This window comes from Cyrtonyx montezumae, unplaced genomic scaffold (genome assembly GCF_038088225.1).
Source record: "Cyrtonyx montezumae isolate F1298 unplaced genomic scaffold, pur_monq_1.0 scaffold_3, whole genome shotgun sequence".
NCBI lineage: Eukaryota > Metazoa > Chordata > Aves > Galliformes > Odontophoridae > Cyrtonyx > Cyrtonyx montezumae.
The window spans coordinates 44644972-44663454 of NW_027072034.1; the positions used below are offsets into that span (position 1 = coordinate 44644972).

An 18483-nucleotide genomic window follows, 5' to 3' on the forward strand; every position below is an offset into this window, starting at 1 on the left:
ACCTCTATACCATGCAAATCAAGTCAGTATTTAATTAGTATGACATCAGGTGTTCACGCCCAAAATAATTCAGACATCCTCTGTGAAAAGTGTGGGTGGCAGGATAGAGATCACTCCAACAGATAATGCAGCAATCCCCTCAAATGCTACACACAGATGTTCACTGAGCAACCAGCAGAAGAATGCTGACATTGCCACACCACAGAAGTTCTAGGCTGTCACCAGCTGGCACAGCATCATACACATCATACAGCCAGCACAGCAGGAACGCTCATACAAAGTATCACAGAACCCATAGAATTTCTCAAAAGCAAATGGTGCCTGTACAAAATCCATTTTTATCCTCCATCCTGCACTTCTAACAGTTTGGATCTCCAATGACAGAATGAAGTCAGAAAGCATAAAGTTTTAAAAGTTAAAAAGTACACATCTACAAAAATTGCACAGTTCCATTATTCAGTAACTTCACATTTAAGTCAGTAATGGGAGGCACGTAACTACAGAATTTAGCTCTTTTCCATTTTCCTTCTCTCTCTCTCAACAAATACATTTATTTTTTTTTCATGAGCTGTGGGGGGGGGGGGACAGGTATTTATTATAAAAAAAAAACAAAAAACTTCAGTTGATAGTCCTTGTTATTCAATAAGATGACATAGTAAATAACAGAACAAATGAAGGACTCATATCTCATTAAATACACCCTCCCATAGCAATAATTTGTTAAACAATTAATACTGTTTCTGTTACCATCACTTACAGGAAGAATAAACAAAGCTTGCAAGGAATCTAGTTATTTCTACTTAAAACACTGTATTGAGAAAGTTTAGAATACCTTCCCCTAAGACAAGAAAAAAAAAATGTGCACAAAGTCAAGCTGTGCAAGAAAGCAATGGCTTCTGATCTATGTTGTTTGTAGAATTAGCATGCCTGTTGCGATTTGTCAAAACTTATTTTTCAGTTTACAGAATGAGCAATAGTGAGGTTTTGTTATTTTTGCCTGGTTTTCAGACAACTGTCAGGCTTCCTTCTCCTTGTATAGACCAGTGTTAATAGCTGCTTGGAAAATTAATCTGATCCCTACATAGACTCTCTGTAATTAATCAGGCCAAATGATAATCCCAATGAGAAGCCACAGCTAATTAAATACATATTATCTTTCAGCCACAATACAATAATCACCAGGTGTTTATATACATTTGAAAATAATGAATATATAATTCCACGTTCTTTGTATTAATCATAGGAAGTGATGGACAAGATTAGGTGAAGGTGCAGAGATGGTAGAAAAAAATCATTTTAGTAACATGTCAGAGGAGTACCGACATTCATCCTTGTTTTGATGCTTTCCCAGTTCTGACATACAAAGGCCTTGCAGCACGCACCAGGTATCTTTGGTTCCAAACTGATACTAACCTTAAAACACAGTCCCAAATGGCACTTGGTGAGCATTTTTACAAGCTAAGGGCAGTTAAAACTTCCTCATAAAATCCTCTCCATTCTTGGTTCCAAATCCAAGGAGTTAAAGAAGTTAAGAAGCTACTTAAAGCTGTACTTAGTTTCAGGAAAGAAATGAACTTCACTATATTATTGGTAAGAGGAAAAAAAGCCTTTCTGTATCAAAGAAAAGACATGTCACCATTCTAAGTTAAATGCAACTGGCTATGAGGTTGAATCTTACATTCAACTTAACAGAATACAAATCTATTTAAGAACTGTTTCACAATTCATAAGAACTGAAAATTTTCAAACTGCCACTGATGTTACTTGATTTAATTGACCTTGATTTAATGTTACCTTTAGGTAATATTAGGTAAATAGAAACAAAATTAGGCCAGATACATAAGCAGTATGCTTTCTTGACTATAGTGTTCATTAAGTAGCAAAATATTTCTGCTGTAATTATAAATCAAACGTTTAGAGAACTGCTCAATATTCTTAGTGGCTAGTTAGTCTTATCAGCCTAGCTAGATTTCCTTGACTTAATCTTAGTTTTTAAGCATGTCCCAGGGTAACACCTGACTTCAGGGGTTGGGGCTGGGTGGGTGGGCTTTGAGGTCCCTTCCAACCCAAATCATTCTAGTATTCTATGACAAGCACCTGTACTCAAGTATTGCAGCACTGTCTCAGAAGCTCCCTTCTACTTTAGCAACAAGGCCAGAATAGCTGCAGCGGGATCGCAGTGGTCCAAAGGCCACTCAGCACAGTTCTGATTACAAGTCTTCAGAGTCTGAATTGCTGGGCCTTGAACGCTGAGAGCTCGTTGTCCCCAAACAGTGTAGCCTCAAGCTTCCTGTTTAACAACACACACTGCTATGCATGGCAGAAAGTACAGAATTCTCACTCTCCCACCTCCTGACCTTTAATATAAAAGTCAAAATAATTTTAGAAACAGAAGCCAGAACGCATTTCCCATCTATCCCACGTGCAGACAAAGAATCAAGAGTAATCAATCATATCAACATAGAAAATGCCATCTTCAGCTGCTGGCTTGTTTTAAAAGAAAACTTTGCTAACCCATATTGTATCAGGCCTCTTTTCATTAAAGCACCTCAGATAAACTGCACGAGTACATTTTTTATTAGGTCTTTCCAGGATTGAGATGATCAGATATGCAATTTTTGACTTCCTCTTTGGATCATGCTGGATTATCGCATACAAAGACAATTATCTTGGACTTGCATGAGAGCAGAATGTAGGTATCTCTAGGCAAGAGCAAGGCTGGACAAAACAGCTTCTTACTAATATTTTCATACTTCAGGACTCAGACATCTCAATTCCTACATTACATGACCGCATTGTTTAACAGGGTGCACATCGAGGCTTCTTTTGAACAGTCCATCACCTTTTGCATCACTGAGAACAACAATTTGAAAACAAAAAAAAAAACAAAACAACTACTGAACCAGATCCTCACCTTGCCTTATCAGCTTCATGTTCACAAAGAGGAAAGGCTCTAAGGCACAACTGAGACATCTAGAGAGCTCAGGCACCTCCAAGACCAGAGAAGACTGAGAGAAGACTAACTCACTGGGGAAACAAAGAACTTTCTAGTACCATTTGTACAATATTTGTTTTCTTATACTTACTTGGTCCCAGTTGAAACACAACAGTATGCTACTCCTCAGTAAAAACATATGTACCATGCTGAAATGAAGATGTCTACATTTTCTGAGCACTCTTTGGAACTGAAATACTTTGTGAACAAAAAAATTTACCAATTACATTAACTGTGTATTTCAGCTGTAGCATACTTACATGCAACAGTCTTATTGCACTGCTGCATGTGCCAAGGCTCAGAAAGTAGAAGGATAAAACCTCTTTCCTAAGCATGTTCTCCCTCAGAACTGTCTCATGTAGCATGGAGTATCTACATCACAGGAAGCTTCAGCAATACCATTATTCTCCTGCCAGATGTGTGTATAGGACAGGATAAGCTGACACATATAGCTACAATGAACAACACATAACCAATTTAAAACTGACTACAAACAATGCATCATATAAAATCATTCATCCCTTAAGCAGCCGCACCCAGCACTGTTTAAGAAGACACCTTCAACATCTGAGGCATGGTTACACTATAACAAGGATAACCTATATAGCTCAGGTTTGCGAGATGAGACAACCCTTTTACACATCACCACTGAAAGCTTGACAACAATAGCAGTTTTAACACAAGGAAAGCATCACTCCTGACACATAAAAGATTTTACAACCCATCTTCAAATTCTAACAGTTTCATACCTCAGAGCAATGTAAGGTTCACCACAATGGCTGTATAGTGCAGCTCTCTGAACTCCTCACATAACATTCAAGCATGTTCAGAAATATCTGTTAACTGGATGTGTTTTATTTTCTTTTTTTGTATCTCACAGTCTATCCTTTGTCTTCTACTGTGGCAGCAAGAACACATGGCAGAGGCAACATTTAAGAAGTTAAACAGAACTAGGTAGAACTTCAGATGGCAACATGAGTGACTGATATTTCACAAAAGGCATAGATAAATGTGCATTGTTTATACTACCATTGGTTCCATACAAAAAAATCACTCTACTTCTTTACTTGCTAAGGAATTAAAATTTGAGACCTGTGCAAGATTTATTCACAAGTCAGGTAAGGAATTGAGAGCAACTTCTTAAGCTGTTCCACCATCTTTCTCTGCTCCAGGAAGTAACCCAATTTAATAGAGGGCTTTAATTTAATGACTGATGCCTGGAAGCTAGAGATGATGCACAAGCAGTACACAAGTAGAAATAACTGAAGACTAAGCAGAGTAGAGCCCAGTCTTTGTTCCCACATGCACAACATCCACAAATATAAGCTCTCTCAACTTCACCTTGACAGCAGACTTTATATGCCGTAGTCAGGCTGCAACATAAGCCTCAGAGATGCCTCAACTGACTTTAAACTCATCAAGGTTCATATGCAAACAACAGTGATGACAGTAGTACAAAATATACCAGGGAAGCTGGAAAAATACCAGAGGGTTAGGGTGTTAACCCATCAGAAGAGGATTAACCAGGATGACTGAGATAGCTGCTGCCCCCAGGTGACAGCTCCACCTCTATAGCACAGGCCTTCCAGCAACGTCAGTGGCATGGAAATCTACTGATGGACAAACCTAGTTTATAGTCCAGCATGTTAAGGTTGACAAGGTACAAAGACTCACCTGCCATTCAGCCATCAATGGTGGCAAAAAAGTACAAAAAACAATAGCACCTGAATTACCATCCCACTTAAGCCAGCATTAAACATGCTTCAAGATCTTGTGATCACAGTGCCATAAATTCCACCACTCCTACCACCAGTGCTGGTACTCAAACTTCAGCCATCCCTGTAACTGGTAAACTTTTACACTCCAGCATGATTGGAATTGCATGTTTCAAGTTTGTCCATACATCAGTTTTCTAGGGGAATACACAGCAACAGACAATTGAGACAGAATTTTGAGTCCGCAGACACCATCAAAGAAAGTGAAATACAGTCAACACAGGGACACATGATGGGTGTCCCTAAGCAGACTGACAGCACACGATCAGCTCAATTCTTCTTTATTATTACTATTTTTAATTAATGGTCTGGTATCTAAACTACAGTAAAAATGTCATTTCCAAAAGGATATATTACTTGCTAACATGATTTCTCTAGCCCAGGGCAAACCCAACTGAATTATGCCATGAATTGTGGGAACAATATGCACCCATATGCCCAAGAAAAAGCAGGAAAACATGTAAAAAATTCTCAAATGCTGCTTCTGGACTAAGTGTCAGCTTACATAAGTATCAGACAAGACTTAATACCAAGTACTTACTGTTCTTCAGAATAGATAAATGCTGCTGCCTGCTAGTTGCATGCCTTCTAATAGTGGCAACATTCAGACATCTATTCTAATTCTGGCACAACGATGACTATTTCTTACCACTGGAAACATTCTGCCATTGCTGGATTGAGCAGGATAAACTTCTGTCCTATGCTGAATTACTAGCTGTGTCCTGCAAAGCAGTCTTGGAGGAAGAGAATGAACATCCAATGCTTGTCAAACTGAACTGCCTACTTAGTTCTGATAGAGAGCTCAGAAGTATCACACAAGTCATTGGAGTTTACTGTGGTATAAGTGAGAGAGAAGGACAAAGTGGTTTTGGGAGATCAAGCTACAGGTCCCAAATCTGACACTATCATTCAGTTAGCCCCCTACAGACTACAATAACTTGTGAATAAAGCTGATCTAAGGAGCGTGGACTTACCCCCCAGATTCAGCATGCAACGTTTGTGTAACTCTTGAGCAGTTCACTTAAATTTCCAGACATCAGTCTCTCGCTGCCGTGGGAAGATAGTTCAGTAAAACTTGTTATGCTATTTCACAATCAGTTGTCCTTCTTTAATGAAGATCTAACAAGGCTAATGTACTAAATTACTAAAGTTGTGAACCCCCGAAATATAAATCATGCTTCTATTCTAATAAGCATTTTACTACTACACGTTTAAAACTGGTGAGGTGCCTGTGGTACAAGTAAAGACAAGTCATTTGAAACTTAACCAAGAGTCCTGCAAATACTGTAATGTCAACAACACGTTTCAGGCACATCAGGTTCCTAACACTCCTTCTAGAAGGGAAGAACTGTTTTGAGGTCACCACATTCAAGAGCTATGGGCAATAAAAATGAGCAGATGGGGAATGGAAGCACTAGAAGACCCACCTGGCAATTCATTACTACTAAAATTTCATCACACAGCAAAGGTGGAAAGCAAAATGAAAGGAGAAAGCAATAGAACATCTTTCACTTTGTCAATGGAAAGAAGAGAAAAAGTCTCTTAATTATCTTATTGTCATGAACAACCATGGCATTCGAACATTAACAAAACTGTTTAATAAACAAATCAGATAAGGAGTCTGTAGAGTCTGTTACGTAAGTCACTTAATAATAGGTTAACCAGATATCCAACATAAGCAGAAGTGACCCCAATCTAGAGGAAAGGGAAAAATGAACTAGATAATCTCTAGAAAACTCTCCCAATCCTATTCTAGGAAGTAAGTCCAAGCACATGCAAGTGAGCTGCTAATCCAAATTCATTCTGCGAAGTTCACCAAAGAGAGTCTTTCCAGGAAACCACAAACTTACCGGGAATATATCCTAGACCCATACACTCACAGTTCCAAAAACAGCCTTCCACAACCAATCTATTTCCTAAAGACCCACAAAACTCTTGGTTCAGCAGAGCTGGAAAATTCTCTCTGTAAACCACACACCAGGGAAAAGATCTAGTAAGTGGGCCTGGAGCTAAACACCAAAAAAAGGCTATTGAGGACATCAGGTAGATTAGAAACTACAGTCATAGGCAACAGCTCATCACACTATGCAAAAAACAGCAGCAGTACTTCACTCTTTGATCGGTTGTGAAGCATTAGCTTGGGCAAAATATCACTCAACTAGGCCTCACAGATCATCAGTTGAACATTTCAAAACCTGCTGAATACAATACTCAGTTATGATCCTAAGAAGGAATCATTCTTTTGGAATCTTTGATTTATCTTTCCTATTCAGCATGGCTCATTCTTTTATTATTTATATCATGGAGTGTTTTGATTTTTAATATCAGCAACCAAAAATTTGACACCGGAACATTTTTCTCCTATGCTAAGAAACAGCACCAAATTTGGTGGAAATAAGCTTTGACACTGATAATTACCAATTCACACAAAGAGCAAGTGACTCCTTCATATTTTACATTAGACTTTTTGAAAAACAAACATTTTCCACTAAGAAGAAATAGCATACATATCTATACATAGCCCCATAGCGGTGTGGGTATATCTTCAAGTATAAAATACACAAACTGAAGACAGAAAATATCTCCAGGATGGCCTATAAATACAAAGAAAACCTACATCAAGTACAGTGATAGATGCTGCTGACAATGACCAATTTCAGAGACTTAAAAAAAGAAAAAATATTACTCATTTATACTCCTAATGTATCCTGTTCACCTGACTACAGAGAACACAATAGGACTGACTTAATGACAAATACTGGTTTCATAATCAGGGTGGAGCATGAAAGCCACTATAAAGGTAGTTCCAGTTGGAAATTCACTTGTGCTGGATACGTTCGGAGGCTCTATATTTTGACTGAGGTAAGCATGAACTAAATATATAAATGAGCATTTCAAATATTTTCATCTGATTTCCTTTCTTATTCCTGTGAGAATTAAGTCAGTTTACAGAAAAAAATTCATCTAGGTTAAGTATTGACTGTATCATAAGAAAACCAATGAGCTGCATGCCAGCTGTATTTCAAAAGACATTCTGTGCTTAAGATGATTACTGTCTGCTTTGTTTCCAGTTATTCCTGAAGACAACACCTAAGAAACATGGAACATTTACTCAATGACAACCTTCTGAAATACTTTACTCAATATGCTTTAATGGAGGGTAGCACTACTGCACTGTCCATTGGTGGCCTGAAAACACTGCTCCAGAATCAGTTTTCTCAGTACTTGAAGGTAAGTTTCACTTGTTTCATACACTGTACTTACTATAAGGTGGATAGAAAAAAGGAGATGCAGGCAATCACATTTGAGCACAGATCCTGCGCTCAAATGGTTTTACCAACTCCGTAAATACTCCTTGAGGATTGGTTTATGAAACTTTACTCACATTAATGAATATTAGGGAGATAACAAATAAGTAGGGAGTTTCTAACAAAGTCCTACAAAATTAAATGCAAAAATATAATAAATTATTTATGGAATTCAAATTTCACCTAGAATACTGCATCTGAGTTTTATAAAATAATTTTATTTCAATCAAAACAATGCATTTTCAATCTAGAAAAATATACAGAACACCTATACAACAAGTAAATAAGTACAGCAAGTTTGAAAGTAAGAGACACAGGTCAGTCTCTATGTAATCTAATTCCATAGCATTCAAAATAAGAGAAAATTTGTGAGTTCTAACAGGTGACAAGAAATAAAAAAGATATCACCAAGCTAGAGAAAAATATCTATTTCCTGAGACTGAGGGAAAAAAAATAATTTCAACTTCTCTACTTAAGATCTTTCTTAAACTCATTAGATTAGAACTCTATTAGATTCTTTTGCTAGGCAAATCCTTAAATACTGGGTTTTAGATTACAAGATAAGACACAGGCACTTTTTGCCAGAGATCTGAAAGAAGTCATACCTCAATGGGAAATTCAGCATTTTAAGAACTATAAGAATACAGTTTAGTTCGTTCACTAACATGAAGAAGAAAAAAGCCACCTAATAAAACACATGAATTTGTCTGCCCTTGTAAAACCATCTGCCAGAAATTAACTACTAAAATTTACAGGAAATGTGATAGTAAATTCAGAAAGATAATGCTTTTTACACTAGCTGTAGGCAGTTTAGGCAGGACCCATTTCCACAGATTTGTGGTAACAGAAGTGATTAGAAAAAAAAAAAAACAGATGTTTTCCATCTGGATAACAGACATTTTCAACCACCCACTCTGTATGCAGAAGTATATGGCACAATAATAAACCAAGAAAATAGCAGGACACAACAGTACAAAACAGACCAAAAAAAGTACGAAAAAAGCATTTTAAAGACTTAATTTATATTCAGAACTATTTTTATACTATTTAACTAGTTTGATCTGCAACGTTAGCAGAATAATCACTGCATCAGAATGTCACATGAATTAAAGAAGCTTATAGTATAAACCAGATTTATTCTAACAAGAATTTTCTAAGAGTATTCCTAGTAAAGAGGAGATAATAGGAACCAAACAGACCCTTAGGTCCAGGTCCAAAGCTTACTGAAACACGTTTTATATTTAAACCAGTATTATGCTGGTCCTGGACTAGTATCTAATAAACCAGTATGTGGTATACCTATTTAATTATGACTACACGCACAATGAAGCTGCTGCACTTGCTGTGTTACCTACATTTTGTAATGTAGTCCAAGCAAAACTTAGAAGACTGAAGTAACCTAAGTAATACTTGTAGTTGGGTGATGACAGATGCACTGGCATGTTCATGTGTTGTATGTGAATGTCTTTGTAGTACAAAGTATGTCTCAGTATTGAGGTTATATTCACATACTGAGGTGCCAAGTTAAAAGCTAACAACCGCTCGTAGTTCTCAAATAGTTATTGTAGCTTTGTTAACATTTTTGGGAGGCATTAGCAGGCACTGTAGTTCTAGTTTAACCAGTAAAACTGGTAAACACATCACCTGTAACGTCTTCAAGCAACATTGTCACTGACTGCATCAATTCTGGTAATAATCCTTACTAGGAAAGTTGTGGCAATTCACTTCATTCTTTTTTCCCTCCCCCTCTGCAAAAACAGGATTCATTTTCACTTGACAACGTAATTAAGTTACTGGACAAAAATAATGATGGAAGTATCAGCTTCGATGAGTTTGTCATGCTTATAAAAAAGATTACAGGACAATAAGGCATTTGCCAGAACGAGCACCGTTCCTTTGAGGGAGAAGAACACAGCATCCATGGACAGTACGCGTGCATCTAAATCCACAAATTCCCTTGTTTTAATTTCAAAAAGTACACAATAAAGATTTATATGGCATAACTGATTAAGCTTTGTATTGCATTCCCTGTCGTCTTTTTAGTTTCCAACAATACTGCCTCAAATTAGTTCAGAACTACTTGTCTTTGTTTTATGCTACTAAAATGCTATTTGAGAAAATGTCACCATAGCAGATGACATTTTGAAATGCTAAGTAGTTCAATTCAAAAATAAACAAAAAAAAGCATGTATTTTAAATAACAATATAAAATTACTATAAATATGATGACTACAATATTCCACCTCAGTTTCAAGTTGTAGATACATAAGCACATACTTCCTGTTTGTCAAAAGTTTTGTAAATGAGAACACATACAAATTTCATATGTGTATGAAAGAGCAGAGTGCTTTCTGCTGCAAATTAAAGCATCCATTACAACTTCTTTTGAGCAGTTTAAACTACTCCATTTCATGATTCCCTTGTCACACTTCTATTTTATTTTATTTTTTTTTAGTAATTCATGGGGATTATTATTTACTTTAATAAAGGAAATAAACGAAGAAGAGAAAGGAAGAAAATGAACTTTGATGAAAACTAATTTAGAGGATGAGGCACTAATCATACCACAGAACTCAGAATGTTGGACTGAATTTTATTATCAACATACTCTATTATCCTGATAGAGCAATTAGGTCCAGATATCAAGAGTTACTTAAGGACTTTAAGAATCAATTTAATGGTAAAGCAGACCAAGTGCATTAAAGACCACATATTTCTCACTCACAAGTGATCCCTGTACTTAGATTTCCTCCCTAAAAATGTGGAATCCGGTGCTGCACCACAGCTGCATGTATAGCAGCCTCAGAAATTACAATACTTAAAAATAATAGAAATGTTCTACTAAGCCCTTGGGACATAATCTTACACAAACTCATCAGCTGTTAAACTGCATTCTGTTTTCTGGAAGAAAAAAAAAAAGGAAATCGTAGTACTTGGTACTTTTTTTTTTTAAATTAAAAAAAATCATTGTTCCAAATTAATAATACACTTTGATTTCAAAACAAAAGGTACCACATACACATCTGTGTGCTGAGCAACATAAGCTACTTCTCACAAATAATACCACAGAATTTTATTATGTTCCTTTGCATAACACATGGGGCACAGTTTCTTTTAATGTGTTAGAAAACATTTAGTAATTTAGAATTCAATCACGTTACAGGCATCTGGTATAAGTGGATATCGATTCACAAATGTGTTATAAGTGTGCCACCTACTGGCAATGTCTACTATGCAAGTTCTTAAAGTCATAAAACAAAGACTCCATGCAATACTTCAAGTTTCACAGTGCTACAAAAGATGTGACAGGTCATAAAGAACCATGGTGACTACAAAACTTAGCTTAAAACAAATAAATATGAACATTTTCAACCCAACCAGTCAAGATGATGATCAGGAATGTCAGGACTGATGATATATGATCGTATACCTGCCTCATTTGCCTTAGTGAAATCAAACTTATGCTTTAAAAACAAACAAACAAAAAAAACTTAAGGTATTCAATGCAAAAGGCATGGTTGGGTGGAAACAGGTGAAAACTGCTCAAAAGATCATTATTTTTTCTAAAGACTTCAGTTTAAGCGTAAATGAAAATACTAAACAAACAGCTTCAAATCTCTCAAATCAAATGTACAACTCACAGCCCATTAATGTTTTCAAATTCTACGTGGTAATTCCTGTAAGTTTTCGTCACATCTTATATTCAGCTTTCTTTTTCCGTGCTGTATTTTAAAAGAAAATTTTGGCCACATTCTGCATTATTAGGCCATTAGTTTCCTTTTTTTATGTATATGCAGAGACTATCATTTTTTTAATTCATCATTTGAACATGAAATCTATAATGTCTGCTGTCATTTACATGCCAAAATGATTAATAACTCCCAAAACATGCAATACAGGGTTTCCCTCCTCTATCAGGTTTCACTTGACCTGGGTTTTGCAACATCACTCAAGTAATACTGTTGTAATGAGTCAATAGAGCAAGAAACAGATGAGCAGCGCAGCTGAAATGAAGCAGATATTCAGCATTTCATGCAACACTGCATTTGCATGTTCAGTTTTGTGTTCCATTACTGGTCAAAACAGAACAAGTCTCAATTGCCTCATCACACTGAAACCTTTTATAACACTCATGTCTTTTCCTAATACAATGCTCTTCTATAGTACAACTTTGGCCACTGTTACTGAGAAATAGAGTTAACAATCACTTCTCATAATTTCAGTCACCTGTATTTCTTCTGTAATTTAATTCTTCTGTAATTTAAAAAGTTACCTGGCCGTCTCAATTTTTAATTGAAAAAAAGCCCACATTTCCGCAAATGTAAAGAAAAGGGTGAAAGAGAACAACTTGCAGAGACTAAAAGGGCAGATAATGAAGCAAAGCATCCCCTTCTTTTTTTATATATGTACTTTAGAAGAAACTATTTTGGTATGTTCTGTTCTGAGTATTAAGCTTAACAATTTAAGAAGAAATGCAAGATATATGTTTTACAGTTGCCCCAAAATTCTCCTAACACCATAGAACCTTTTTGCTTTTACAAATAGAAGAAAACAGAACTGCTGCCTCACCAGTGCTTCTCTCTCCCTTCAACTTCCATAGGAATCAAAAAACAACAAAAAATATGCTGCTGTGGTTCTAACTTAGGACTCAGCTGACTCACACAGTGGCATCACAAGATATTATCAGTGCTGACACTGTTTCCAATTAATTTTCATGGATAATGAAATATTTACATCAGTCCAGTAGTTCACAAGCTTCACTAATCTGCTGCTTCTACAGTCATTTTTATTGATTTGTTATTACATAGAACATCTAAAGTATTTAGCACAAGATAAGACTTTGCTAAAACAGATTATTTAGCATTAACTGTTGTTGATAGTATAAATTCCTCCCCTGGAACAATTTATGGCTGTTTCTCACCCAGAACTGAAATGTCAAAGATCAGATTAAGGTGCTGACACATGACCAGTAATAATCAATTTCACAACCCTAGCGTAGCTTGGAACAAATGAGTATCTGTTATACATCCTGAAAGCATAATGCTTCAATTGTGAATACTTCATTAATCTTCTATGACACATACATTCACTCTATTATTTTCTTAATTTAATGCCTATATAACTTTCTCTATAAAATATATACCTTGCTTGCCTTTTATTGTTAACTGCAAATCACATGGTTAATTACTTGTGGAATAAAAATTGTCAGATATATATTATACTAATACACACTACCATTTCAGTAATGAAAGAAACTGCTAATATCACTGCAGACAAGCTTCTATATTCCAGACTTCAGTTAACTAGCCCAGCACCTGAGAGCTACTGCAAACAATCCTCAGAATAAAGGAGGCAAATGGGCAGTTCCACCTCTTCCTCAAGCAGGCTTCATGACCTGACTGCACCCTGAAAAGGTATCTGAGGTGACCAGACGAAATTCAGTCATATTAAGTTATGTAAGATATACTCCATGTTCCTTGATTTTAGGTCCCTGAAAATTGAGTCTACTCTGCATCAGGCAGAAGGATCTCACATCATGCTGTGAAGTGGAGGAGCACTGTTTGCAAGCTGCACTTTTGTGGTGGGATGTACACACCTAGTTTAAACTACCAGCTCTCAGTCTCAAAACTTAGGTAGTATTAACCAGCCAAAAAACTGATTTTTGTTAGAATGGAACAGCAGAAAGTTTCTGCAAATAAAAAAAGATCACAGTTAATAATGTAAAGATAATAATGAACTCAAATTACTAGTGTTAAAATCCAAATTTGATTCAAAATTTTTTCAAAGCAGGTCATGAGATCACAGAAAGAAAGTTATATCAGTTGTTCAAAGGATAGGAAAAAAAATCAGTATTAATAGCATTATAACAATTTCCTACCAACCTTGAACTACTAGAAAAATAAATAAATTTAAAAAAAAACCTTGAAAACCCACAAACATCACTTTTGGCAGCTAAGGAATTTAAGGTGACAAAAGAAGAAATTGTGCCCCATTCTACCCAATAACAATCAAATATCCTGCACACACAGAACCATCACTAAATGACCCTAAAAAAACCGATGCCCAGGATCAGTATTCTGTATTATCCCTCTTGCTTCCCAAAACAATTACAGCAAATCAATGAATGGCCTGGGTTGAAAAGGACCTCAAAGATCATCAAGTTTCAACCCCCTTGCCTTGGACAGTCGTCAACCGTTACACCTGCCCAGAGCCATCCAGCTTTGCCTTGAGTGCCTTCAGGGATGGGGCACAACAACTTTCACATTTTACAACATATTACTATTTATGAAATGGATCCTTTCAGTGGAAAAGTACTTTTTCTCGTATTATTCAGGAAGGGCGAAGTCTCACAACAAATTAAACTCTGATGGTCTCAAATCAACCTTCAAAAGCTCACACTGGATTCTCTCTTCTATATATGTAAACAACGCTGCCAAACAGGTAGAATACTTTTAAAACTCCTATTTGGAAGCTGCAGACAAAGTAGATGTGGAAAAAAAAAAAAAAAAAAAGGATTTCACTTAAAAATTCCAATAAAATCTTTTGAAGGAAGTTGATAAACTACTGCTTCTGTATCATGAACAATCCACTTCATTTATCACTAAAGGATCTTGCAGTAAGGTACTACTTTATTTTCCACATGTATTTACCTATCCTATTTTATTTTTACAAACTCTTCCTTACTGATCAATTGTCAGTTTTACCATTATGGATAACGTGATACCACACTGCTGAACATACACCCAGATGAACTCCACCTGAAACTTCTACCATTGGCAACCCATACTGAGAGCCCTGCCTCACCCACAGCATTGAAATTGTTCTCAAAAGGAGAACTCTGAGATGCATGTGCATTAGGTAGGTGGGTGGGGGCAGCAGGAAAGAGTGTATATTTTATAGTATTCAAATAAAGGAAGAAAAGTTTCAACAGCTTCATATATAATCTCTTTCTGTATAAATTTATATTTTGTTAATAGCTTTGTTCTACATTATCCAGCTTCCCTTTATTTTTTATTTGCCAGGAAAGCCAACATTATTGTGTACTCCCAGCATCTGCCTGCAACTAAGGAATCTATTCAAAGCTTCAATAATGATAATAAAATAAAATAATCAAATACTGTAACAGCAAGTTACAGAAACGAGAAGGTGAAGGGAAGGAACTACTCAAAAATAAAATACCTACTGAAGTAATGCTGAGTAGAGACAGTGGACATCGCTTCATGTCCCACCACATAAAAATATAGATCAACTTTCTCACACAGAGTTCACTTATTTTCTTTTGACACAAGAAGCATGCTCACAAAAGACGCAGGAGAAATATCAGTACTTACAACAGGGCTTTTTGTGTCTGGGTCAAATTCTGTAGAATTTGCATCTGAAAAAAGTTCAAAACAATACATCACCACTGTTCTACAAGCACTACAGACTCATATGAACTGTTCTTAGAAATTTCACTGTCTGCATCTCCACTTGAGTCTTACCTGTTGAAAGACACAGTGTGTCACTTTTGAAGCACTCTTACATGACCTCAGTCGCACACACCATTTCCCAATTCCCAAACTTTGTACACCTCCATTTTAGTGGTATTAGTTCACCAGTGAGCTAAACCTCTTCAATTTACTGCTGCAATGACTATAATTTAGTTATTCCAACAAACAAAGTATGCAACAGCAAGTGAGGAAGCCTAATCTCACATTTTTACTCTTCACCACACTTGCACACTCCATCTAAAGACTACAAAGGTGAACCATGAGCACATTTTCTGTGACAGTCCTTCAGTTAGGGAGCAAATTATAGGCAATCCACATAACAGGAGTTCTTGCTCCTTTGCACACATGGCGCTTAACTCTTGCAACATAACCATTTTGAAGAATAATCCTAGGATCTACCTAAAAATAGACACATATTTCACGTATAGAATAATACTCCATCTATGCAAGCCATATGCAAGCCACACTAGCATTCTGAGCTCACCTTTCCAATTCAAACAGTTTCTTGCAAATTCCACAACTGCTAATTGCATTCCCAGGCAAACTCCTAAAGACAGAACAAAAATTAAAAGAAAATAAAAAAACAGAATTTAACAGCACAAAGAGCAGGGCAGACAAGGGACTTACTGTTACATCTTGACGTTACTGTTAAGAAGCCTTAGTACCCTGTGTCTACACGCAGACTTTACAAAAAGTTAGAACAAAAATGACATACTCCTCAGATTTCATGTACTATGAATACATGTGAAACATATATGCCATAAACTTTCAAAAACTTGCTCTTTTTTTTTCATCCCATCTTCTTCCCAAATTATTATTGCAAAGATAAACAAAAGCAGAAAGCCTGGGTATAACCAAATCAAATTTTAGGTTAGCAACTAGCCCAAGTAGCCACTGTTACTTACAGAATTGTAACAAATCTAGAGTGAGGACCAAAGCTCCAGAGGGATTTACACAAAGAGCATTTAGCTGACAGGCCATATGGAACTTTCAAGCATTACTGTAATCAGATATCAGTAAATCAACAAAAAATTATTTAATACTGCAAAGGTGTCCAAAGTTTTCTGCACACTGGTTAATAAGCATAATGATACTGATTTCATTACACTGAGATGCACATTCTCCATATAAAATGTGAATATAGCCAATAAGCCTTTGGAATAGGAATGGCCTTTTTCTTCCTTCCTTATATAGCAGCTGGAGTACATGACTATGACCCTAGGCATAAATTATAAGGCACATGTTCCAAACAGCATATATACAATCCTAAGGCAGAATAATTTCTCAGTATTCTATTGATTCTGTCATTCTTTTTACTTACTAACAACATAGTATATGTTCACACACCAGTTCCAGCAGACTGGGAAGACTACAGCTTTTTTTTTTTTTAATATTAAATCAATTAGCTTTTTCTTCATCTCCAAAACATAATAATTAATGATACTAATTATCTTACCAAGGAAAGGTTTTTTCTTTGTTCTCGCCCAGGAGATCGCTTGGAGTTTGCCTTCTGTTCCCCTAATTCCAAACCCTCCTGGGACAAGAATGCCACTGTAATGACAGCCATATGTTAAGCATTAACAATCAAGATGGCAAAAAAGAAAAAGACAACACAATCTGAGAAAGACTTTTAATTACGGAAGAACAAGAACAGTGCACACAAAAGATGTCTTGTACTACCATAGAGAATTTAAATGTGGAGCTTTATCTCATACATCCACTCTGATTCACATTTGACCCCTTACTACATGGTGAAGTTCTCACTGCCTTCTACAGCTATTAGCTGCGTACTAAGTGAATATGCATATGCTATGTTTAACTGGCTTGTCACCAGCCATGCAAAGCTATCCTGCTCCAAAAGAAAAAGAAGTTTGGATGCCCTGAGAAAGGATTCACTGAAATAGTTTTCATCACATTAAGTAAATACCACACTAAGATACAAAACACTTACTCTGCTTTGCAAAGCTTGTGCCATGCCTGATGGTACTTCACTGAGTTCTCCACTTCTGTAGAACGTTCAAGTTCTGTTGAGTCTATATACTAAGAAAGAAAAATATACAATAAAAAAGCATTTTTCACAGAAAAAGCAGCACATTCTATATAAGCAACTTTTATATAGCATTACTACTAAGAGCTTCATGCGAATTTCTCAGCAAATCTATAGCAACTACACCAAAGCCTCAACATTTGCTCTATTTGCAGCACGTCATGCTCCTTTCTTTGCACATTAGCTCCAGAGCTCTGCCTGCCTCCAGTCCTCATTTTCCTACCCCCCAGATACACAGACCTGCTAGAGTACCAAACAGCCCTGTACCCAGCTTTAGTTTCTCTGAAAATCTGGGCACCAATCAAAGGTTGGTGCTGACCTTATACTGACATTCAAATGAGATGTGGTTAGAGTGTCCAGCTTTTGGGTGCCACTGTTTATCTAATCTTAGTTCAAGACTGGATAAACTTGAATTATCTAGCCTGTAAGAAAGACACTCTAATGGGTTGACTTGAAAGCATGAACTGTAGAGAACAAGCCTGGCTCACTGTATGTATATGTCCTACCAGAGATCTTGCATAAGAATCAATACTGCCACTAATAAGCATGGCTTCTGAGGCACCACTAAAGTGATTGAGGCAGTTAGATACTGCATTAGGGACAAAATATCAGAGTTTGATTCATGGTTTTAACACAGTCTTTCTGAAAATAGCATAGCTGATAGAGGCCATGCACCATAAGAACTAGATTATTTGAAATGACAGTATTCATTTGTGTGTGGGAAAATTAAACAGCTATAAAGGTTTAATTTTCCAGATAGACTTGCCTCCTAGCTAACATTTCTCCTTTTACCATGCTCCAAAAGGCATCAAAACTACAACAGAAAAATAACTGCTTATGGACCTTGCTATTTTACACCGGCACGAGA

At 36.4% G+C, this 18483-nt stretch overlaps 1 protein-coding gene across 1 annotated transcript in view; it reads right to left on the reverse strand.

The window, feature by feature from the left end:
• CTPS2 (CTP synthase 2) overlaps positions 1-18483 on the reverse strand; it is a 52788-nt gene that overhangs the window by 19718 nt on the left and 14587 nt on the right. The window contains exons 10-13 of the mRNA XM_065741383.1: positions 17520-17608; positions 17025-17119; positions 16053-16115; positions 15410-15453 (exon numbers count right to left, since the gene is read on the reverse strand). Coding sequence (XP_065597455.1) covers positions 15410-15453; positions 16053-16115; positions 17025-17119; positions 17520-17608 — 291 coding nt within the window. The remainder of the gene's footprint in view (positions 1-15409; positions 15454-16052; positions 16116-17024; positions 17120-17519; positions 17609-18483) is intronic.